The sequence below is a fragment of the Carettochelys insculpta genome, chromosome 26, assembly GCF_033958435.1.
Source record: "Carettochelys insculpta isolate YL-2023 chromosome 26, ASM3395843v1, whole genome shotgun sequence".
NCBI lineage: Eukaryota > Metazoa > Chordata > Testudines > Carettochelyidae > Carettochelys > Carettochelys insculpta.
The window spans coordinates 1,690,463-1,714,607 of NC_134162.1; the positions used below are offsets into that span (position 1 = coordinate 1,690,463).

The 24,145-nt window shown below is 54.7% G+C and overlaps 1 protein-coding gene across 1 annotated transcript; it reads left to right on the top strand.

Moving 5' to 3' along the window:
- Window positions 1-2,018: 2,018 nt before the first annotated feature.
- Window positions 2,019-22,472, top strand: LAD1 (ladinin 1). The gene is made up of 10 exons (XM_074977446.1): window positions 2,019-2,161; window positions 9,604-9,747; window positions 10,485-11,010; window positions 11,764-11,889; window positions 14,573-14,616; window positions 17,697-17,769; window positions 18,213-18,341; window positions 18,984-19,073; window positions 20,333-20,392; window positions 20,887-22,472. The coding sequence occupies exons 1-10, from the start codon at window positions 2,124-2,126 to the stop codon at window positions 20,890-20,892; spliced, it is 1,236 nt and encodes a 411-aa protein (XP_074833547.1). The 5' UTR covers window positions 2,019-2,123; the 3' UTR covers window positions 20,893-22,472.
- The last annotated feature ends 1,673 nt before the right edge of the window (window positions 22,473-24,145 follow it).

Consider the following 24,145-nt stretch of genomic DNA (forward strand, 5'->3'; position numbering starts at 1 on the left):
ATGTTCATCAGCCAAAATGGAAGGTGAGGGTTGTTTTTTTTTTCAATTGCCAAGGGGAATTATATACCTAAATAGATCTGTATATTTGGACCTATCTGCATGTGATGGGGAAGCAATTTCCACTGATGGCCAGGCCTGTTATTCCAGACATGTCCAGGCTTGGGATTCCTTGTGCCTCCCTCTGAAGCAACTTCTAATGGTCACAGTCAGAGATACGATCCTGGACTGGGTGGACCATTAACAAAGCCAAATCCTGTCTGTCCTTGTGTACAGTCTTGGGAGGATAGGTGCATGAACACAGGCATCCTGGAAGAGTTGACCATGACCAGCACTGATGCCATTATCATTCCCCAACAACTTGGTTGGACTGGTCACTTGTCTGGGTGTCCAATCAGCACCTCCCAAAACAGAGGAAACGATATCAGGACATGCTGGAGATACACATGAAACAGTGCATCCCCGGTGTCAAGACTTGGGAGAACCTTGCTCCCCAGTGGCAAGCAGTAATCTGCAAGGGGCTGGCACAATCTGAAAGGTACCACCGCAGTGCAGAGGAGAGGGAGAAAAGAGCCGAAAAAACTGCCCCACCTCCTTCAAACAGCAACCACCACCCGCCTCTTCTGTAGTGAGCTCTGCAACTCCAGAGTTGGGCTGGTCAGCCTTCAATAGACTTACAAGCAGGCAGGGGCAGGAAGATGTCCTACCCATTATCAAGTGACCGCCAAGATGCACATCATCCGTTTCAGGGCTTCTCCTGCATACCCACTGCCTCGTTTTCTGCTGTTCCCAGGGATCTGTGTGCAGTAACCAGGGAGAAAACCCCCTGACTAGTAGAAAACCGCCCTGTAGCACTTCAGTGTTTGTTTTGTGAAAACACAGGCTAACCCCGCTACTGCTCTGTCCCTCAGGGTGTGTCTACACTAGCCGGCTACTTCGATGTAGCCTGCACATCGTCGAAATAGCACACCACATCTACACGCACCGTGTGCTATTTCGACGTTGAAATCAACATCAGTGGCGAGACGTCAAAATTGCTATTCCCATCCAAAGATGGGAATAGCGCTCTACTTCGACGTTCAGCATCGAAGTAGGGCATGTGTAGACGATCCGTGTCCCAGTACGTCGAAATAGCGGGGTCCTCCATGGCGGCCATCAGCTGAGGGGTTGAGAGACGCTCTGTCCAGCCCCTGTGGGGCTCTACGGTCACCGCATGCAGCAGCCCTTAGCGCAGGTATTCTGGCTGCTGCTGCTGCAGCTGGGGGTCCATGCTGTGTGCACAGGGTCTGCAACCGGTTGTCAGCTCTGTGGCTCTTGTGCCGTGCAGGGCAAATGTGTCTGGGAGGGGCTGTTTAAGGGAGCAGCTTGGGGCTTTGCTGGCCCCTGATTTCGACGTGCGGGGGCACTCTGTGTGTGTGGACACTCCACATTTCCTTCCGGGGCGGCTCCTTTCGTCGTTCCCCAACACCAGCCCTGGAGGACGTGCAGATGATACGCGTCGAAGTACCCGATTTCGATGTCCTTGCGTGGAAATCGGCTACTTCGACGTAGCGTGCTAGTGTAGACGTAACCTCGGCGGCAGGGAGAGGCCATTGCAAACCCATGGGCCTGGGCAGAGGAGCGGGGACAGCTCCTGAACGTGGGAACTCAGCCTCTGAAACTGACCAGGCTTCGGGGGTGGGATCCCGGGAGCTGCGGGCGCTGGAAGTCCCTGGCCGGGCACGGGGCCGGGGGGTTGGCACACGAGGGCGCAGGAGGCGGGTAGAGCCGGTCCCCAGCAGGCAGCCGCCCTTAGAGAAGCCGAGCAACCCGCGGCGCCGTGTCCCGAGCAGGGGCCGCCGCGGGAGCCGGGAGCCCAGCCCAGCCCAGCCCAGCCCGGTTGGCGGCCGGCGCAGCGGCTGGGGCACGCCCGCGCCGGGTGCCTTTTGGAAGGTGCGGCTAATAGGCTAATTACAGCTCTCCGCGCCCGGGCAGGTAGATAAGGGACCACGTGACGCCGCCCAGCGCTGTGGGCCGGGGAAGGTGCGCGGGGCCGGGCAGCGGGTGCGCGAGCGCTGCGGCCGGCCGGGGGTCGGGTCGGTCTCCGCCTGCATGTCCGGGGCCGCCCCCAGCCAGCGGCAGCCGCGATGTCCTTCAGCAGGAAGAACTGGTCCGCGCTCTCCAGGTGGGCGCGGGGGTCCCCAGGGAAGGGGGCGCTGCTAGCTGGGGCGGGGGGCTGCTCCCCAGGGAAGGGGGCGCTGCTAGCTGGGGCGGGGGGCTGCTCCCCAGGGAAGGGGGCGCTGCTAGCTGGGGCGGGGGGCTGCTCCCCAGGGAAGGGGGTGCTGCTAGCTGAGGTGGGGGGCTGCTCCCCAGGGAAGAGGGTGCTGCTAGCTGGGGGGGGCTGAGGGAGGGGGTGCTGTTAGTGGCAGTGGGGTCAGGGAAGGGGGTTAGCTGGGGGGCTGAGGGTAGGAAGGAGGTGCTGTTAGTGGAGGGGGCTTGGGGAAGGGGCAGTGTTAGCTGGGAGAGGTGGGGCTGCTCATGGGGTAGATGGGGGTGCTCAGGGAAGTGGGGCTTCTTGCTTGGGGGCGGGCTGGGGGCAGTTAGCAGGAAGGGGGCTGCTAGCTGGGAGAGGTGGGGAGCTGTTGGCTGGGGTGTTACCAAGGGGCCTCAGGGAAGAAGGGGCTTGGGGTGGGGGGGCTGTTATTTGCAGGGGTGCAGAAAGAGCCATGCCCTGTAGCAGGGCAGAACAAACACCCCTGTGCCTCTGGGCTGGGCAGGCCTAGAGGGCTGTCAGGCGTTTCAAACAGGGGCCCAGCCACAGAGGCTGGAACTAGGGGTCCTGGGAGTGCTGCAGCCCCTGGGCCAGAAGCAGTTCCCATCATACACAGGGCTTACAGAGAGGGCTCAAGGCACTCAGCACATCCCTGAGGCACTGGTCTGGCAGTGCCCGAGGGCGGGGGGGCCCTGAAGCAGTCCCCTGGAGAAGTGAGAGGCTGCCTGGTGCAGTTCTGATGGGCTGTCCTGTGTTCCCTGCAATCCAGCCCCTGGTAGCTGGGTTTCTAATCTGGGCTGGAGACTGGAGCTGCTCTCCCAAGCACTCAGGCCCTGCCTCCCCTCTCAGTGGTGTGTCTGTGCAGCCCTTGGCACCCTGGGGCAGGGAGGTGTCCAGGTGCTAACCCAGCCCCACTCGAACAATAGCACAGAGCTGTGTCCATGGGTCTCTTTCATCTCTGGAACTGGTCCAGGAAAAGAACCCCCCTTGGGTTTGCAAAGGCCTTTAGGCACCCAACAAATGCTATTAAATTGCATGGCGGTTAGACAGGTAAATGTGTCTACGAATCTGCCTGTTAGTTGCTCTATGCCTTAGTTTCCCCATCTGTGCAATAGGGGTAATGGTTGCAGGAGTGGATGTATTATTGGAGGGGGGAGCCCCCCCCACTTCAGACAGCAGTTATGGGCATGCAGGGTGAACTTGTCCAGCTTGTGTGGTGCAGGGAGTCAAAATGATGGGTCTTCTGGTCTTGAAATCAATTATTGGATTAAAATGCTCATGTGAGTATAAAACCTGTGACTGTCCCCATGATGGATAATTACACAAGGTGCCCAATCAAGGGCCAGAAAGAATTGCACACTGAAATGGTTCCCTGTGTCTGGACACCTCGTCCCCACTGAACAAGGGGATTAATCTTCTCTCTGTCCCCCCACATCCTATAGTGTCCCAGCAGAGGAAAGGCTATGCATTGGTGGTATGGGCGGATGCTTTAGCTTAGAAGAAGATGGGGAAAATTCCCCAGGGGCCACCCAGCTGGTGCAACTCCCATGCTGGGGAGTTGTTCTGTAGTTCTTTTATATGGTTCTTACTATAAACATCCTGTGGGAAAAGCCTGGGCTGGCTTCAGCAGTTTGGCTTCTGCTGAGTCATTCCACCTACAACATGAATGAATATTATCAATGGTAGTAGTAATGCCCAGACACCAGTGGCAATGGGGGTTGTGGTTCGACAAAGGCTGCACGTATAATGTAAAAGAACTCCCTGGCTACTTGGATGAGACAGGCAGAACACCATGCAAAAGACCCACATGGTGATGGTCAACTAAGAATTATTCATGGCAGAAATTTGCAAATATTTTTTGGTAACAAATAATTGGGAGACTCTTAAAATGGGAAGAGAGGAGACATAATGAGCACTGGCTTATTTAATCAGCTGTGGTTAACAATTTTCTTGATGTCTGAGGCAGAACAAAATCTAGCTTCCTCATCAGCAGCCCATTTGGCTCTGTGGGTGAACAGGCATGTAAAGTGCAACCAGCTTATTTTCATCAATAGTGATGTGCTGGTGTGCTAAGGACCAGGGAAAGCCCTACACCCGACTTAAAATCCACCAGAAACTGACCAAGGTCACAAAAACCAACATTTCAACATGTCTATGGAGGACAGGGTTTGAAACTGACCCCTTTTGAAGTCTGTTATATGTGAAATTGCCCATTGTAGTTCTACTGAAATATTTATTGGAAATTTGGCTTCTGTCGCAATTTGCTTGAATCTTACCAAAAACCCAGAATGAAGGATCTGGTACAAAGAAGCTTTTTTTTTTTTTTTTTTCCCCCAGAACAAATTCTAAGAATTGATTAAATACATTTGGGAGGGAGAAGGATCTTGAAAGGGGGGGGAAAAGAAGGCTCACATGAAAGAGAAATCTTGGACCAACGTCTTCCCATTCCAAAACTTTCAACCAGCTCTAGAGCCCTACCCTAGCAGCAAGTTAATGCCCCATAGACATGGGTCTAGCCCTCAACTGAGGGACATGTTCTTAGAGAGAAATAAACAAGAGTAGCATTCTTGTTAAGGCTCCAGCCTTGCAAAAGCTTAGGCACATGTTTAACTTGATCATAGGTGCAGCTATAATAAAAATATGTAATCCCCACAGCTATGTGTGGTTAACTGTCCCATGCATCTGATGAAGTGGGTCTTTGCCCACGAAAGCTTATGCTCCAAAATATCTGTTAATCTGTAAGGTGCCACAGGAGTTCTTGTTCTCAAAGGTACAGACTGACACAGCTGCCTCTCTACTTGTCCCATGTAGTGATGCCTAGCCCACCTCACCGAGAGGCTGCAGAGGACACATTCTAACCTGAGCGCTAGCTGGCCTTTAGCTCAAGTTGTAGAGGTGCCTGCACTAAGCTTCAGAGGTCCTAGGTTCCAGCCTGCCTGCAGGCTGCTATGAATACATAGCTCACCATGTGCTTTACAAATAGTCAATTTATTATCCCCATTTTACAGGTGGAAAAGCTTAGGGCAAGGAAGGTGACACTGCCCAAGGTCACCAAAGTTAGTGTCAGAGCTGGCAATAGATTCAAGACCACCTGGGTCCTATTGCAGCACTTGGAAGGCATTGTTGCCAAATACAGTCAAGTTTAGTGGGCTGATAGATACTTGTGGGACCTACATGTGCCCCTGGAGATAATAACAAGGGTCAGTGAGGCAGAGTGCTGAAATTTGACCTTTTGATCTCCAGGTACAGTCTAAACATTGCTGATACTTTTAAAAGTCGCTAATAGTCCTACTTACAACTGCTTCATTAATAAATAAATGAAGGTGCAGAGCTTTACTGTGTAGGTCATGGTTGGTAGCATTAGCTGGTCTCCTGGTAATCCGCAGGTGGCCTGGCTTTGAGCAAGCTTGAGCTGCATGGGGGAGGAGGGGCAGGGCTGAGGTCTGACTTCACGTGCCGATGATAACTGTTTTGCATGCCACTCTTGGCACGTGAGCCAGGGGTTGCTGACCCCTGGACTGTGACATCACGTGCAGTAATAGCACAATTTTGCACACCTATGCAACTGATGGCCAGTATAGAAGGGCTGATTAAAAGCCAGTTTGGTACGATGGAAGTGGGGTTGGGCCCAAAATGCATGCACAGCTAGGGTTCCAGAACACAAGGATCCGAACATGTGCCAAGTGCCAGGGTTACAGGAGATTACGCCTGTAGACTAGCTCTAGGCTCTGGATCTATGGGCAAGTTTGGTTGTCACAATGATGTTCCATTGTAGTGTTTCTTAAACTGAGACCCCGCAGCACCAAATGATTTCTTATGAAGAACACCTATGAAAATTTTCTTCAAAGAAAGAAATTGTCAGCCCAGAAAAGAGAAACAAACAGCAACGTACACAGGAGACCCTTGAGTTACATGAGGGTTGTGTTCCTTGCAACCCACGCATAACTCAAATTTCACAAGTCAGGGGAGACAAGAACCAGGTGGCAGACTGGTTTCTGGTTCCCCTGGGCTTGCAGGAGCTGGGAAACTGACCAGCCCACTAGGGCTGGTCAGTTTCCTGGGTCCTGCGACCTGGATGTGGGAGCCTGGCTGCCAAGCTTCAGCATGGTACTTGTCTCACCATCAGGAAATTGACCACCCTACTAGGGCTGGTCAGCTTCCTTGCTCCCTGCCACTCTGGGAGGCAGGCACTGCTTCTCCATAGCTTTCCCCAACTGCAGCAGTTGCCTGCCTGCCTGGCTTCCCCTAGCTGGGAGAGTCTGGCATATGGACAGCTGCAGAGTGGCTTTGAATTGCACTTAACTCGCACTCGTGTGAGTTAAGCACAACTCGAAGTCGTGCATTTTGAGGGCTTACTGAACAGCAAAACCACAATGGAGTAATTGAATCAGCTATCATAGTAGTGAAGTAACATTTATACCTGGCTTTATAACAGAAAATCTAGAACATCAGTGTCTTCTTCCAATCGTTAGCGGCGCGCCTGCGAGTGGTTCACCGGACGCCAGTGTTCCATGGAACGCTGTTGAAGAAACACTGCTCTCGTGAATGTTGTATTTCTCGGAATAAGGTCATCTCAAGAGAGGGTGGGGCCATCTTTATGCTTTTAATAAAAAAAAAAACAAACAAACCAAACCCAGCACACTAAAGGAAGGGAGCATGACTCATGCATGCTAAAGTACCAAACTCCTTCAGTTCCTTGCATTGATTTCTGATGTCAGTTCCCTCTCCTCCACCCGCACATGCACCCCCTCCAAGGAAGGGCAAGTAGCTTTCTACCTAGAAAGTGAAGTTTGAAAGTGCAGCGGTTGATTGTAGCTCCCTCCCCACTGCCCACCCTTCCTGCTTTTCTCCTGTCCCTTTCACTCGAACAATCTCCTTTCCCTTCCTCTCTCCACACCTGGCAGACTGAGAACAGGGAGTCTGGCAGGGAGGAAATCTGGACTTGTGTAATCATTAACTCACCCAGTGACAGCTACAAGTCACGTAGGGCTGGTAATAGCACCAGTGCTAGTCTAGGCTGGATTCTGATCCCTCTCATTGACTTACACGGGTCAGGGTTGAATTTGCTCCAACCTGGACACTTTCAAGTGTCAAACTTGGCTCCAAGTTCAGAGTCTGCGAAAGCCAAGCTTGTGCTGACCCACCAACCACGTGTCAGTCCAGTGGTTTTACTATCTCCTTTTATTTTACAAATGTGCTGCAGTGCAGGGGTCAGACCCCCCCCTGCCCCGGCACAGGTGCCAAGAGTGGTATGCGAGCTGATTTTCGTCGGCATGCGAAGGGGGAGCTCGGCTGTGCCACCCATGGATTAACAAAAAACCACCCAATGCTGCCAAGCACCACCTAACCAGCGAAGCTCTGTGTCTTTTTATTAATGAAGCTGTTGTAAGCAGAACTATGAGTGACTTTAAAAATCATCAAAGGCATGTGGACCATATAGCAGTCAAAAGGTCAAATTTTGGCACACTGCCTTGGAAAGATTCCTGACCCGTGCTCTGGTGGAAACACTTGTTCCTTTTTTTACAAAGATACACCCCCCAGGAAGATGTTGCAGCTTCAAATGCTGCAGGGCCCTGAAACATAAAAGAATCGAAGCAGGCAGGCCAGGGTTCTCCCTGAATATTGGGTGGGTCAGGTGTGTAGTTGTCCTCCACCTCAGTGGGCTGCAACATCCTGTGGCCCATGGGGGTTCCACCTGTGGTCCCCTGTCTGCTTCTAACCCCCATGCACCTCTCGTGCACCGGGGTACTAGAGCCCTGAACTTTCCTGATGCTTTTGGCGCATGCAAATTGCCTGATTCACAGCATACCAGCTCTGGCAGGGAGGAGGAGGAGCAAGGATGAAGCATGAAAGTGGTGGGAGGGTGGAGGAGTAGGAAATATGGGGCTCTATATGTGAGAGGCGCATGGGGTACCATGGGATGCAGATGGAACCCCCATGGGCCACAGTTGCCCTCCACTGAACTATGGTCACTTGCTGTTGGTCAGAGGAACTCTAACAGACCATAGTAAGTTGAGAGTCACCTGATGATGGCTGCTCCTCCTTGTTTTTTGCAGTGGCAGGAGACCTCTAAAGGCTGGTGAATATTTCCATGCCACATTGCCACTTCAGTGCCTCGTTTCCATTAGGCCATTGCTGAAGCCTGAAAGGCAGGGGGAATGCAGGGGTGAGGGGCATCAGCTGGTGAATTAAGATGTGGCCTAGGCGCTTACTGTCTGCGCTCTTCCATTTTTCTGTAGAGGACAAGCAAAAATAAAACTGACATGTAATTGCATCATGTACGGGCTTATCTTGGTGGGGAAGTTCTACCTGTTAGACACAGTATAATTATACTGGTATTAGGTCAACTGATTGCATTATGCTCCTGGAACTCCCTATGCAGCTGCTCCTAGGCTGGAATAGGTGTGGCTTTAGCAGCACCCTTTCCACACCAACTGGAACTAGAATGTCCACACAGGACGTTCTCTCAGCTTAAATTTAAACCACAGCCCATGCCCGTCTAACTCTTCTGCCCAGACAAACTGTGCCCTGCATATCGCAAAAAGCCAACAAACAGCCTCTGACGTGGCAAACCAGTTGGAGTTGTAAAATTCTTTGTTTTTGAACTGCCTTGGGCATTCTTTGCAGCACAGTCAGGGACTCCTTTAGAGGAAGCATGTGTGGGAGAGGGCAATGAAGTAGGGCGGGGAAAAGACCTGTTTGAAAGATGCCAGTTTTTATGGTAGTTGGGAAAGAGGGTGTGCAGGGGCTAGGGGGAGCAGAATTCCTGCTAGAAAATGCTGTTCCCACTAGAGCAGGCTTCCCTGCAGAGCTGGGACTGGTACCCAACCTTCCAGCATCCTAACCTTGTTGACGACCTCTTCTGGGGGACGGGATGGTACCATGGGATGGAAACGTTTTGTTTATATAAACATAGATTCTTAAAATGCCCTTCCTCCGTTAAAGCAATGCTGAGCTGCAAAGTCAAGTGCTAACTTCAGGTATTTGATAACGTTTTAGAACGGCATTTTCACGTGTAGATGTCGATATTAGCATCGTGTGGGGTGGGTACGGACACTATCCCCTGTGTTTCTGCTCCTGTTTCCCATCCTCCCGCAGCCGACCCCTGCTGGGGAGGGGCGTGGCAGCAGGTCTGAATGGGATGTTTGCAACTGGCCAGCTGCAAGCTGCTATCCATGTGCTCCTTGGATGCCAGGTGGTAGCCATGTTGGTCCCCATGCATTAGTGGGGAGGTGAGTCAGGTTATCTCTTAGCGAACCTGTTTCTGCCTCGGCCCAGCAGATGTAGATCCAAGGTCAGGTCTTGCCTAACTCACCTGGCCTCTGTTGTGCTCTCTTGTCGCCTCTCCGGAACAGCCTGGCCAGGCAGAGGACCCTCGAGGATGAGGAGGAGCAGGCGAGAGAGCGTCGGCAGAGAGAGCGCCGCCTGAGCTCTGCCGTCAATGCTGAGGACGAAGCCCCGCCCCCCACACCAAACGCCAGCGAGCCGGCACTGCAGAGGTGGGTGGGGAGAGGGGCTGTGACCAGAGCCAGCTTTGCCCGAAAGGCAGCACAACAGCTCGGCTTGTCTTACTGTTTGTTGGGCTTTGGCGCGAGTCGTCCCAGGAAACGGCTGTGGAGCAGGCCCCAGGGTGGTGCTGTACGGAGCAGTTAGAAGAGGGGAATCCGAGGTCATGGCTGAGGCGGATGGGGCGTAGTGGCGAGACTGGCGGTCACTCTGGGAGCCTGGGCAGATGGCTCCTGCCCAAGGCCTCAGTTTACCACCACGTAGCATGGGCATAACACTCTGCTACTTTGCCAACCCTGTTGAGAGCCGCGGAGGACAGATGGGATCAGATGATCATGGCTCTCTTATGACAAAGGTGAAGAGCGTCCAAAAGGCCCCGGGGGGAGTTGGGTGCAGGTATTACCTTGAAACCACCCATCAAAATCCCCCAGACTCCTGACAGTCACCCCCATATATTCTAAAAGGCAGCTCATGGGTGTGAATACCTTCTTCTGCGTATTCCCCTGACACTTCCCCGCCACGTTCTCCCTCGCCCATCCAGCCAGGTGGCTGCCCCTCTTGAAGAGAAGAGCAGGACCCTGCCCTCTGCAGAGCAAGCTAAGGCTGCTCTGAACATGCTCGTAAAGTGCTCCCAGACAAGGGACAGAGGCTGATCTGGGGTGTGGAGCCTCTTCTCGGGGCCGGGGTTGTTCGCTGGCCAAGGGTGTCAGTGGCCACTCTGTTGCTGCAGGCTACACAGCCTTGAGAAGGTAGAGCCACCAGCAGCCTCTCCAGCTGAGGAGGAGATGCCCAAGCAGAAGCTCACGGCAGAGCTGCGGCCGCAGGCAATCAGGAGGCAGAGGTGGCAGGTGGAGAGCTTAGAAAACCTCACACGGGAGAACAAGCGGCTAGAAAACTGCAGGGAGCCAGAAACGGGAGCAAGTGGCCCGGAGGCAGCCCTGCCCCATGGGTCAGCTCAGGCTGGAAGCGCCCTGCTAGGGGAAGAGTGCCAGGGAGTGGCCAAGGAGCCGACGGGCCCTACAGCAGAACAATGTCCCAAGATTGCTCCGAAGCAGCATCCGGGGGCAGCTCAGAACGAGAAGGACCTGAAAGTAGACGAGCCCCCTCCGAAGCAGGAGGTGTCGGGGAGCCAGCCCCACGGACCAGCTCAGGGGCAGAAAGACCACAGTTACCTGGAGGTGAAAATCCTCTCGCGGGCAGGAAGCCATGTGCAACAGAAACCAGGCTCCCCAGTGACGCCCTCCTCCGTCCAGCAGGTGAGTGACACAGCGGAGTTGCTGGTTTGAGGCACTTCAGCAACACCCTCACAACAGTTAGGGGCTTTTCCTCAACACCCCAGCTCCTCAAGGGGAGCTAGGTTCCTAAATCCCCCTGAGGAGCTGGGTCTGTGTGACTTGGAGTAACCTGGCTCCTGTCAAAAAAGGAGCTGGCATCTCTCCATCAGGAGAGAGGGTGGGACCCAAAGGCTCAGGCCGCAGCAGACAGAGAGGTTGGACCGCATGCCTTCAGACATGGGACTTGGCTCCCTTCTCGTGCCCTCTCAAACAGGGTTTTTAACCTCCTGGGGTGGCTATGCAATGCGTGTGTGGCCATGGGGCAGAAGGGTAGGGGTACGTGGGCTTTGACCCTTTCGATGAGGTCATGCCATGCTGACAGACTCTGCTCCTTGGCAGGCCAGCCTGGGACCTCTGGAGCAAAATGCCTGAGCTACAAGCCATGTGCCCCTAGCTAAGGCTGTTACTCATTCATCTAGAGGAGATCCGAGCACCACGCCCCAGTGGTGTGGGGGGGATTACAGTGGGGCAATAGCTGCTTCTGCTCATTGAGCCTGAGCCCTCTGAGCAACTCTTCCCCCCGACCCCATAGCTTCAGTGATGACTTCGACTGGACAGGCCAAAGCCCAGGGTCCTACGGTCTGAAGCTGCTGAGCTCCCAGGCTTCACTTCCTGACCTCATAGTGATGGGCCCAGGCCCCGTTGGCTCTTCCCTGACATGGCTTTCTCCCCCAGGCTCAGGAGTCTGCAGGGTCCCTTTCCACCCAAGACAAACCCAGATGCACCTCGGTTGCTTCCCCGACTCAGGTCCTCTACAGCAGCTCGTTCAAACGCATCAGCCCCAGGACCGTCTCTTTCCGGGTGAGTGCTGAAGTGGGCTGGGGACTGGACCCTCCATTCCATTGGTGCAGGGGTAACTCACTCCGGCAGTACTTTGCTCTGTCCTGGCCAGGCTGGGGCTTGCCAAACCCATTCCAAATACCCACACAGATCCAGTCTGAGGTTTTTTCCTTCCCATTATCAACTTGAGCCCAGATGGAGCAGACTCTCTAGGTATTCCTGAATAACAACTCCTCGTAGTGCTCCCTGGGGAAGGTGGCTGGGCTGTGTTTTGTTCTGGGCCCAGATGAAGCTCTATTACAAGCCTCCAGGGGATCATGGAAGTTCGGAGAAGCTGTAATTACCGTTCTTGGTCTCAGGAGCGATACAGGTGACTCCACTCTCTCCAAAGGCTGTACCTACGTGACGGGCTTCAGCGCTGCTCAGGTTTCCCAAAAGGGCCTTGCAATGCTGTGTTCTTTCCCACTGCAGCCCCTATGAGGGGCCCAAGAGGTCCGCGAGCACAGCATTAAATGGAATGACTTCTCCATGCCCACTATTAAACTGCCTGGCCTGTTGTGCCTTGGCATTGCCCCCGGGAGGAAGTCTGCCCCAGAACCTGCTGCCCACCAGCTTGGCAAGAGCCAGCTTTGCTGCTGCTAAGCTGTCTGGCCAACAAGACTCCACCAGTCTAAATGCTGCCTTGTAGGTAATGTTAGTGAAGCCCTGCTCCTGAGCTCCTTGGGTACGTTACCCAGCCATATCCAGTGCCTCTCAGCAGACGCTGGCAAACGTTTTTGCTGCCTCCAGAGAAACTGTGTACATCCCAGTCTGCCAAGTTAGCTTCTCTTCTCTGGGCTGTTTTAATGAGATGATGGGGGCGGGGGGGGAAATGAGGTAAAAGCTGATCATAGAACAATAGAGCTGGAAGAGACCTAAGAAGCCATCAAGTCCAGCTCCCTGCCCAAGGCAGGACCAAACTCATCAGATCAGCCCAGCCAGGGCTTTGTCTAGGCGAGACTTAAACACCTCCGGGAATGGAGACTCCACTACTTCCCTGGGGAGACCATTCCAATGCTTCACCAGCCTCCTAGTGAAAAAGTTTTTCCTAATGTTCAACCTGGACCTTCCCAACTGCAACTTGAGACCATTGTTCTGTGTTCTGCCCTCCATGACCACTGTGAACAGCCTCTCTCCAGCCTCTTTGCAGCCTCCCTTCAGTAAGTTGAAGGCTGTTTATCAAATCCCCCCTCGGGACTGTTTAGTCTGCAGAAGAGAAGACCAATTCCCTCAATCAATCTGATTTAAAACCCATGTTCTTTGTTAATGATGATTAGCAAGAACAAGAGGCCACCACAGTCCAGCTTCTGTCTCAAGCTAGGAAGGCTTCGTGGGGTACAGATTCTGTCCTAAGGTGTGACTATTAATCAGTAGTCTTCCCCCGCTTGATATCTTCATCATATATGTAAATATCTTTTCATGGTCCTGCCTGTGATCAAGCTGGTCAGACAGGTAAATATGCATTCCTTTGCCCAGAGCAGCTGGGTCTAAGCTCTCCCTCCAAACACCTTTTAAGAGCTTAGCTACGGATGTGTTCTGAATCTCTACACATCCCACAATGGTTTTAGGGAGGGGCACGTCACCAGTTCATATGGGACGCCAATTAGAGCCCTATTGCTACGCACTGATGTCGCAATGAGCGTAATATGGCGGGGGGGCATCTGCCAGTTGGCATTAAGGGGCTTATAGGGTCATACACCACCTAAAAAGGTATCTTGCAGACTGAGGCTGATGGAGGATTGTATCCACCCTTCCTGGCTTGCTCCGTCCCAGCGACAGGCCTGTCCTGCAGCACATACTGTACTGGCCCCAGGACTTTGCAAGCTGCATGGCTACTGAAGCTCTCAGACTGCCTGGTTCTGTGCTGCAAAATGCCCAGGGGACAGTGCTGGGAGCAATTCTGCCTGGGACGGGTTGCAGCTGGCTGGATTGCCTGGGGGTAAGAGGAGAGGAGATGGAACTGGGCTTCTGTGCCCCTTGGAACAAAGTCTGGGGGCTGCTGCCAAGCAACCCGCCCCCCGCCCCCCAGCTGGCTGGGTTTGGAGCTGTTTCAGAAGGGTAGGACCTTGGCACAGGTTGCAGAGGTCACATCTCAGAGGGTGTGAGGACACCTGCCCTGAAGGTCCTTGTGCTGTGGAGTTGCAGCGGCAGGAGGAGGAGGTCGGCTGGCCCTGAGAGGTCGGGCAGTGCAATGAAGGAACTGAAAAGGGAAGCTTTGAGGGCAGGGGGCGAGAGGAAAGTGAGGCTAGAGATGGCTGAGTGTGGGCTGAGGGGGGACTAGATCCAGAGAACCTCTAGCTCAGGGTGGAAACAAGACCTGTTCTTGGTTCAGGATTCCCCCCGTACCTCGGCCAGCTGTGAGGAGAGGGGCCCAGGCTTCAGAAGTGATTGGGACCAAACCTTTCCTGAAGCCTGGAAATATTTTTGCCCCACCTACCCCAGGTCCTGGTCCCAGCAGGGATCCCCTCTCTGAAACTGCTAGCCCAGAGTGGTGGGTTTTGAGACATGCCCAGCATTGGTAGAGCCAGTCTGTGAAGCACATTGGGACCAGCTGGGCTGCATAAAGTTTCCCACTCATAAGAAGGGGTCCTTCTCAAAGCTTATCACACCTCCCACCGTGACCCTGGGCTGTTCCATGCCTCACCTCCTCTGCTTGCGTTTCCAGGTGATCTCTAGAAAAGACCAAGAAGAAAATGCCTTTATCAGAAGGTCAGTGCTCTTGTCTTGTTCATGCCACAAAGCTGCTAATAACTCCAGTCTCCCCCACCCGCTGCCATCCAAGGACCTTGAAGCATACCCTGAACCTTAATGCCTCCTTCCACCTCTCTGATCCCATTGCACCCACTGTACAACAGGGCAAACTGGGTCATGGAGTGGGGAAGAGCTTTGCAGAGCAAATCCAGTGACTGCTTCTGCTCCAGAAATAGAACATGGATCATAATTCAAAATGATCTGGATAAATTGGAGAAATGGTCTGAGGTAAACAGGATGAAGTTTAATAGGGACAAATGCAAAGTGCTCCACTTAGGAAGGAGCAATCAGTTTCACACATACAGAATGGGGAGAGACTGTCTAGGAATGAGTACAGCAGAAAGGGGCCTAGGGGTTATAGTGGACCACAAGCTAAATATGAGTCGTCAATGTGGTGCTGTTGCAAAAAAAAAAGCAAACATGATTCTGGGCTGCATTAACAGGTGTGTTGTGAACAAGACACGAGAAGTCATTCTTCCACTCTACTCTGCGCTGGTTAGGCCTCAGCTGGAGTATTGTGCCCAGTTCTGGGCACCGCACTTCAAAAAAGATATGGAGAAACTAGAGAGGGTCCAGAAAAGAGCGACAAGAATGATTAAAGGTCTAGAGAATGTGACCTATGAAAAAAGGCTGGAAGAATTGGGCTTGTTTAGTTTGGATAAGAGAAGATTGAGGGGGGACATGATAGCAGTTTTCAGGTATCTAAAAGGGAGTCATAAGGAGGAAGGAGAAAACTTGTTCTTCTTGGCCTCTGAGGATAGAACAAGAGGCAATGGGCTTAAACTGCAGCAAGGGAGGTTTAGGTTGGACATTAGGAAAAAGTTCCTAACTGTCAGGGTGGTCAAACAGTGGAATAAATTGCCAAGGGAGGTTGTGGAATCTCCATCGCTGGAGCTATTTAAGAACAGGTTAGACAAACATCTATCAGGGGTGGTTCAGATAGTACTTGGTCCTGCCATTGGGGCAGGGGGCTGGACTCGATGGCCTCTCGAGGTCCCTTCCAGTCCTAGTGTTCTATGATTCTATTATCTCCCTCCCATTTGGGTGTCCCTAGTGAGAAGACCAGTAACCTATCTTGTCTAAGTCCCTCTGTCTTATTGTCTGGCTACTGGCTTGTACTGTAGTCAAGTTGATTGAACCCATATGAGGGTTCACAGTTAACCAGGGCTGAAATGCCTCATTGTCTGCCAGGTTCACACCAGCTCCTCCTGAGTGTGGCAGGGCCTGCTCAGGATCTCAAGACGACCACTGGTGGAATTTGGGATGTTGCCTTTTGCATGCAGGACACCCGCCCCCGGTGCATCATTGCCATTCAGTTTGCACTGGAGTGGTGGTCTACGGTGACCTGTTTCTACACCCAGGGAAATTGCTGGCAGATCTCTCCTTGACCTCTTTTGTGGCAGAAATAGGGCCCAAAGTCCGTGTTGTTCTTTGACATCATCCAGGCCAAGAGGGACATAGGAAGGGACACGTTCCTGGGCAAGGCACTAAGTTGTTGAGTGCTTGGCTCTGGTGGGAACACCTCAGCGGTGCCCTTTCCAAGGGTGGGAGTCTGTATTTGGACTTCTTGGGTTAAAACTGAGCAGAACAAGTGACTTTTTTTAGTAAGGTCTCCTCCCTGAAGTCAGATCTGCTGTCTGAAATCAGGAGAAACACCATCCTCGGTGGTCTCTACTGGGGTAAAACTGATGTGAGATCAGAAAGTGGTGGGGGGGTGTTTTCCCACCATCAGGGCAGGCTGTCCTGCACTGGACATAAAAGGCAGGGGATGGGCTTCCCCTGGAAAGAGATTCAAAATCTGGTCACTGACCAAGAGGGAAGCAGACAAACAGCGGGGCCAACAGCCACCGCCAGCCCCAAGGCAAGGTGGGAGGAGGGGCCCGGATCCACCCCCCAAAGGGGTGGAGTCTACAGCAATCCAACCCTAGCACTGCTCAGATGGCAGTTCTCTCCCTCCCAACCCAACGCGACGCGGCCGAGCAGCGTTGCTGCAGTATTTCAAAGGGGCCCAGGGTGCCCTCCCCTGCCTGGGGACAGTCATGAAGCCCACTTCTCTCCGGGAAACAAACCTGAGCGAACCCTTCTCTACACCACGGAGCCCCAGCCTTTGCCTCTTTTCAGGCCCATAAATGACATACGTTGCAGCTTGACAGGGTGGATCCCCCCCCGCTGTTTTGCAACTGCAGTAATTACACCTTTCGGCCAGTCAATAGACACAAGTTCTTCCACTGATCCCGGAGGGTCGTGCGTCCCTCCTGCTCTGGATGGAACTGGAGACTCAAGGGGAAGAGTAACTAGTACGGGGGCTTCATTGCCCTGAGGACCCAGGGAATCCTGGAAGAGGCACTTTTTGTGAGGGTGTCTCTCGACACTTGTCATCTGTGTTCTGAGTCTGATGGAGGGGAAAGGGGGATGCTGGGTGTGACGGAGGGATGGGATGGGATGTTGGGTTGGCTCATGAACAGCCAGCGATTGCAGTTGAGCAAATCTTGATTTCCTGATGGCCCCTGACAGGGTAAGCAGCATGACCCCCTACGTTTGACAGCTAACTCCTTGGAGAGAGGCTGGTTGCGTGTGTTAAGTGCTTGCCTGGGACTTTAGGAGACCCAGGGTCTGTTCCTGGCTCTGCTCCATGTGACCTTAGGTACCTGGATACCTCTGAGGACTTGCTCAATTCTCACTGTTGGGCTGGCCCCTCAGTTCTGCAGCTGTCCCATGTGGGGATGGTTGTGGTCCTCGGCCTCCTCAGAGCAGCTGCTGAGGACGGATCCATCAAATATGTGCTCAGGTTTAGTAACAGACCCTGAGGTAGCTTAAAAACGACTTCACTTATAGGACTATACTGCAGCCAGTGGTTATAGAGGAGAAATTGCCCAATGTTGCTCTTCGAACAGCTAGGGATAGGCAGGCAGTACCATGGCATAAGCCTGACGGGAGAAGAATCCAGCTCTGCCAATGCTGTCACCAGGCAGGCGTTGCTGCAGCCTGAAGGATGCTGGTGGGGATTTCTCACGTCTCCATCCCTTCCTCCTCTCCAGTGCCAGCATGAGAGTGCCAGCCAGTTGCACCCGGATTGAGGAGAAACTGGAGCAGTATACCTCAGCTGTGCAGGTAAATGGCACCCCCAGGAAGGGTGATGGTCCCTTTGCTGGGCCCTGCGAATACCAGACTAGTTCTGTGGCCCCTGGGCGGAAGCGGGTGGCTACTGAGCTCTGTGTGCCTGAGAAGGGGAAGTAACGGGGAGTTGGGGAAAGTCTGCCTGGCAGAGGTCAGAGCAGGGGCTCCTTGAGGCAGGCCCCCACCTCCCCACTCACCCAGAAGGGGCACCCCTTCAAGGGACAGAGGATGTATCTCCACCAGCACAGGGCTGCCTGGGGGCGGTGGGAGGAGGCGAGCTCGGGTAAGGAACCCAGCTGCCCGTCCTTTGTGCACTGAGAGGCCTAGCAGGCCTGCGGGGTGGGGGGACACAGCCCTGTACAATGCCTGCTCTGGCCTTGGCGCACACGTACCAGAGCAGCTCCTCTTCCCCTCACACCTCCTCTCTCCGCTCCTAGCGATCGGAGGTGAAGTTGCCCATGTCCGTGCCAAGAAGCTTCGTCCCATCCTCGCAGGGCGTGGCCAGCAAGCGCAGCATCTTCGAGGCCAACGCCCCAGGCAAAGCTGACGCAGCTCCCCTCAGGAAGGTGAGGGCTGAGGGTGAGGTGGGGGAGAGCGGCTGAGAGTCTGGCTGTTTGCAGACCTCACTCCCATCTTCCGGGAACAGTGACTGGGCAGAAGGTGCAGGACCTCCACCCGTCAGGATCCACAATGGAGTTAGCTGCTCGCTCAGCTCCATAGCACTTCCCAAGCACAGTCTGGGTGGCCACATGTTCCAGTGGCCCCGCCACGTGCCATGTATGCGTACCACCCCCTTCTAGCTGCTGGCTGGGTTTCCCTTGCAGTACCCTATGCCAGCTGTGCAGCCAAGGACTCCCCTGCAGCTGGGGCGAGGGGGTAACTCGAGCACGGAGGACTGGTATTAGGGGAACTCCTCTGAATCCTGGGAACGCTCCGTTCAGGTCAGCTGGGGGTGCCCTGTCCTGAGTCAGTGCTGAAAAGGCCCCAGCGCAGTGTTGTCCAGGGCTGGCTACAGCAGGCATCCTCGTGGCTCAGGTTTGAAGCTGAGCTCTGCCCAGATGGGCCACTTGCAGTTTCTTTTGTTTCGCATGGGATGTGAAGGGGTGGGATAACCCTGGCAGCTTGTGCTAAGCCACATGGGGCCCCAGAGGTGGCTGTATGTCCATGGTGGGTTATGTGCCATCTTAACAGGTCCTTTTGTGTGGCAGGAGAACCTGAGGCTCCCTGGTGTGGTGTCCTCTCGCATTAACCTGTGGATAAGCAGGACCCAGGAGCCCAGCAAGGACGGCAGAATGAAGGTATGGACTGTGCTCTGGTGCCAGGAGAGCAGCCAGGTCTTGAGTGGCTGAAGTGGGTCTGATCAGCCTGTTCATAGACCCATGTTCCAGAAGGATTTAAGTCCCCTCCACACCTCTGACTCGAGCCACCTCACCTGCCTTGGTGTTTCCCACCAGGTGGGATGTTGAGGCTTCTCCACAGACTCCAGCAGAGAATTACTCCTCCTCCACAAGGGGCACTGGCGTGCTGCACTGCCCAGGCCCAATGCTGAGTACATTAATCACATTGGTTCATGCACAGCAGAGCCCTAGCTGGTGGCTGCTTGTGGGTCAGAGACCAGCCCCACTTCCTCCAGGACCTCATGACAAACCCCTCTGCAGGGATGGTGGGCTGGCACATGATGAGCAGGCCATTTGGGTGTGGGTGTGCGGCAGGGACTCTCTGCTCCATGCAGTATCTGCAGAACCCTTTTAGAGATTTCTCCATGGTAGCTCTTCCATGAGCATCCCTGGGCAGTGGGACTCTGCTGGAGATGTCCCTGAAGCAGCACAGAGGCATGTGGGGCTTCAGGATGGATGGTCGCAGGTCTCTGCATTTCTCCTAGATGCAGTAGTAGCCATCCTCATCTGCAGAGAAGGTGTCTCTGAATTGAAAGCCCCAGGGTATGGGTGTTCCTGGGCAGAGGGAGAATCTGGATCCAAGATCTCTGCTCCTGGGTGCTGCAGAGCCCCTCCAGTGCAGCTGCATGCTGCTCAAGTCCTGTCAGCTGAGCCCTGGGGCTTGTAGCACCTTAGGGCAGAGCATGCTACATCACGTGGTGGCTGAAGTGTGAGTTACTACACCACGGGCTGACCTGCTTTCTGACCCGGCTGCTGTTGCAGTGCTGGGGAGAGTGGACTCTGAGCCATGCCTGCTCCTGCCCCAAGCACTGCTCCCTGCCAAGCTGGTGGCTCTGCACCTGCTGGGGAGGCTCCCTGTGCTGCTCGTGTTTCTGGAGGGGTTTCATCACGGCCAGTATAAAGTGCCTGCCCTCCAACTACCCACTTCCCAGCCCCATCCCATTAGCCACCTTGGACCTGCTCCAAACAGGCTAATGTGATGGCCTGGATCTGCCAATTCCAGCACTCAAAGGCTTTGTCTGTGTCGGATCCAAACCACTTGGGTCTGTCTGGAGCCAGGGTTCTGGGTCGGGTCCCAGTGTCAGTGGAGACCAAGGGAACGTTCTGAGCAGGGCAGTCAGGCCCACAGCAAACCCTCTTACAGCCTGTTCTCCATGCAGGATGCTGGGAAAAGGGACCGCGTGGCCGAGCAGCCCGATGACTCCTCCAGCGACACCCGGGTAAGGGCTGTGCTTGCTCACGTGACCTGCCTGGATCATGCTGAGAGCTGGTGGCTGAGCTGGGCTTGGGCTCCTAGAACCTCCCTGACAGAGAAACACAAAGTGGCCCCAGCAAGGGCCAGGATTTGTCCCTTACTGGCCACAGTGCAGAGGCCTGAGTGTACAGGCAAGGCTGCCTGCTTTCCAGGGTGTGTTGGGTGCGAGAGCCCAGTGTCGTTAGGGAGTTGCTTTAGCACAGAGGAGTGGAATTAGGGGAACCTGCATAGTGGGGCAGGTCACCAGGAAGGAAAGGACATGGTGGGCAGGGAATTAGGGGTCTCCCTGGGTCAGGAGCAGCCAGGCAGTCGAAGGCAGAGCGCTCCCCAAACCTGGCAGTGGCTTGGGCGTGGTAGGAGAGGCAAAGTCTCAGTGCAGACCCTGATCTCAGGAGTTAAGAGCACTTTTCTTCCTCCTCCTGCCTCTGGGCCAGCCTGATGATTTCCTGTCTCTTCCAGCTGTGACACTGCAGGACTGCCTGGGAATAATCTCTCAATGTGATCAAAGCCTGGCCCTATGCAACTCTCCAGCACCCCTTCCTGGCTGTCTCCGAGAACCCCCTCCTGTGAAAGGAGACCTGCTGGGAGCCCTGCTTCCCTCTGATGGTGCTGGGGACCTTGGGGCCTCACGTCTGACTGGTGGATGGGAAGGGAGAAGATCTGAAGGTGACGTGTGTCCCAATCAGCTGCTGTTCCTTCCCACCACCCACCCTGGCTGGGATGTATCAAAGCCACGAGTTCTGTCTCCACTAGTAGTATAAGGCCTCTGCTGACCTGTCCCTGGACCAAGCTGCAGTGTCCCCAGTTCCCATGTGTGGTGACACCTGCGGTACCTGCACCAGACCAGAGAACCTGCATCCAGCAGCTGACGTCTGCCCCAGGGGCCGGCTGCAGCTCTGCCCCTGGTTCAAAGCCAGCCCAGGCTACACATGGTGGTGGCTGTAAGTCGGTGTTGGCTCAGCTCTTGTTCCTAGCCCAGCAGGTGGCTGCAGCACTCAAGCCATCAACAATATGGTGCTACACCTAACTCAGAACTGGAAGGGACCTTGAGAGGTCAGAGTCCAGTCTAGTCCCCTGCCCCCAGCGGCACCTATATTGCCATCCCTCACAGATTTAGTTTTCCTTTGCCTGGGATCCCTAAATCCCAGTACAGCCGTGTGTCTCTCTGCCCTGCTCAGCAGAGACCCGCCAGGCTCCTGCTTGACCCCAAAGCTGTCCCTGTACGCGAGGGCTCCGGCGGGTTGGCCAGGTGTGGTGCAGGCAGGGAACGGTTTCAGACCCGTGGCTAGTGGATTTCTGCCCCAGGGTATGACGTTGCTTGGGCCAGATTCAACAGGGCTACCTTGACTGGCACCACTGAGCATCTGGCCAAGCCCCCGTCACTGCCTCTTACCCCCTCAGTTCACCTGAGTGCACCTCGCTGCCCCTCACGGGAGCTGTCTGGGGCCGGGGGTGGTGTCTTTGTCCCTGGTTTGGTGTCGGAGGCCCAGGGCCCCTTTTTAGCTCCTTACTCCCAGCATGTCCCTCAGCGTGGCAGTTCTCACCCTGTCCCGTGCTGTCCAGCCCTCCCGCACACCTCTCCCGTTGATCTCTGGTGCTTGGGACGTCCCTGATGCTGCCTACCTGCCCTTGCTCCCTTCCTCACCAGAGCCCGCCTGCGCTAAGCCGGGCTGGCTTTGTACAGAAATGAAAAGCTCCTCATGCCCTGAGGAGGCTGCCCCAAAGCTCCTGCCCAGCCTGGTCCTCAGACCCACCTCTAGCACTAGCCTTCCCCAGCCTGAGGAGGGCCAGGGTCTGCTGTGGGGCAGGTAGAAAGGGGGCACACCGGGAAGCCCTTAAAACGTCGGTGCCCAAACCCGTCAGCCCGAGGAGCAAGCACCTTAATGGGGAAAGGTTGAGAGCTGCTTTAGTGAGCCCTAGGCTGGGCTCCTCTAGCATCACCTGCTGCGCTTCCCCAGGGCTCTAATCTCACCTTGCTGGCTCAGGAAGGAACCTGCTGCTTTTGACAAATCTTATTTTCCTAATAAATGGCGCTTTCTTTAAGACGCTCCTGGTCTTAGACTGTTCTTGGGGGTGGGGGCCTTGCTGAGAATTACCCTGAACAATGAGATGAAAGTATCGCTGGCCTCTGGACGAGGGTGGGTGGGGTTGGATGGGACCTGAGGTGGACTCCTCAGCCACAGGGCAAGCATGGCTCTGGGTGTGGGCCCTCCCTATCTCTCAGGGTGACCAACGCCGCTGTCCTCGAGCAAGCTGGAATCCCAGCCATGCACACCCTCCTCAGGCAGCGTTGGCTCCGCTGGCTTGGCCACGTCCACAGGATGAACGATGGAAGGATTCCAAAAGACGTCCTGTATGGTGAGCTAGCCTCTGGCAAAAGACCTCCCGGGCGCCCCCAGTTGCACTACAAAGATGTCTGCAAGAGAGACCTCAGAGAGGCAGACATCGAGCTTCACAACTGGGAAGAAGCAGCAGACGACCGCAGCAGATGGAGGCAGGGGTTACACAAGGGCCTTCAGAAGGGCGAGGTGAGGGTCAGACAGCTAGCAGAGGAGAAGCGAGCGCACAGAAAGCACAATAAGGACTTGCCAGACACCCACCACATTTGCAAGAGATGCAGCAAGGACTGTCACTCTCGGGTGGGTCTTCATAGTCACAGCCGATGCTGTAAATAAAGCCCTCAATTGAAACAAAGGATATGATACGCGCAATCCATAGTCTCTGCGGACTGAAGGATGCCGCCTACTACTACTCCTCACCTGACCTGGGTGGCTCAGACAGCAGAGAGCCCCTCCTTGTGGTAGGCTGGGCCCAGCTGCAGGGGAGAACTGAGAGCTCTGGCTCTGAGCTCCAGGCAGCCCTAGGGGAGCTGGCAGGACATCTGGGCTTGCTGGTGCTTATGACGCCGACCTTTGAGTGCCCCCATGCTTCTGTGCCTCCTACGGGAGGCCCCACGCTGAGATTCACAGGCTAGCAGCACCCTGCGTCTGAAACCAGCTCCTCGGGGCAAGAGCGCTTTGCTTATCGGAGTTCGGGCCACTTGAAGTGACAGCTGGCTGGCTTGTGTCAGCCCGTGGGGACTGGTCTGTCTCAGCCAGCGGGTTTAAAATAGCAATTCTCTGAGGCCATACCACGGCCTGGGCTTATATGGGCTCCGGGGGGGCGGGGAAGAGTTGCACAGGAGGCTGTGGTCCATGCTGCCGAAATAGCAGCAACTGTTTGCAGGCCAAGCCCTGCCACGCTCGCATTCCTCCAATCAGGCGTCTGGCAGGGTGGGCTGCAGAGCTGCCTTAAAGCCTCGCTCTCCCCAGCTGCCTTTCTCAGATTGCACTGGCTCCTGCTCGGCGGCGAGGGACCCACCTGTCTCCTGGGCAAGAGGTAAGGAGGCTGCCTCATCACAGCCTGCCAGGCTTATGGGGCAGCGCCACCCCCCCCCTTAAAATGGGCCCATGGCCAGCTGCTAGACTGAGGTGTTAATGGCCCAGAGGCAGAACAGGGGTCAGCCCCAACCTCTGTGGCCAACTCTTCCAGTGATAGTGGCCTATGCCAAAGTGATTCCGCTGAGTGGGGCACAAGTCTTCTCGTGCGAGTGCAGCTCCATTGACTTTCACAGAATCCCAGGGCTGGAAGGGACCTCAGGAGGTCGAGTCCAGCCACCTGCTTCAAGCAGGATCAGCCCCCACTAAGTCATCACTGTGGTGGACAAGTATTGGAGGGG

Coding starts and splice junctions, on each gene's coding strand:
- LAD1 (XM_074977446.1), top strand. CDS start 2,124: ATGTCCTTCAGCAGGAAGAACTGGTCCGCGCTCTCCAG. Junction 9,748..10,484: donor AGCGAGCCGGCACTGCAGAG/GTGGGTGGGGAG, acceptor CTGTTGCTGCAG/GCTACACAGCCTTGAGAAGG. Junction 18,342..18,983: donor ACGCAGCTCCCCTCAGGAAG/GTGAGGGCTGAG, acceptor TTTGTGTGGCAG/GAGAACCTGAGGCTCCCTGG.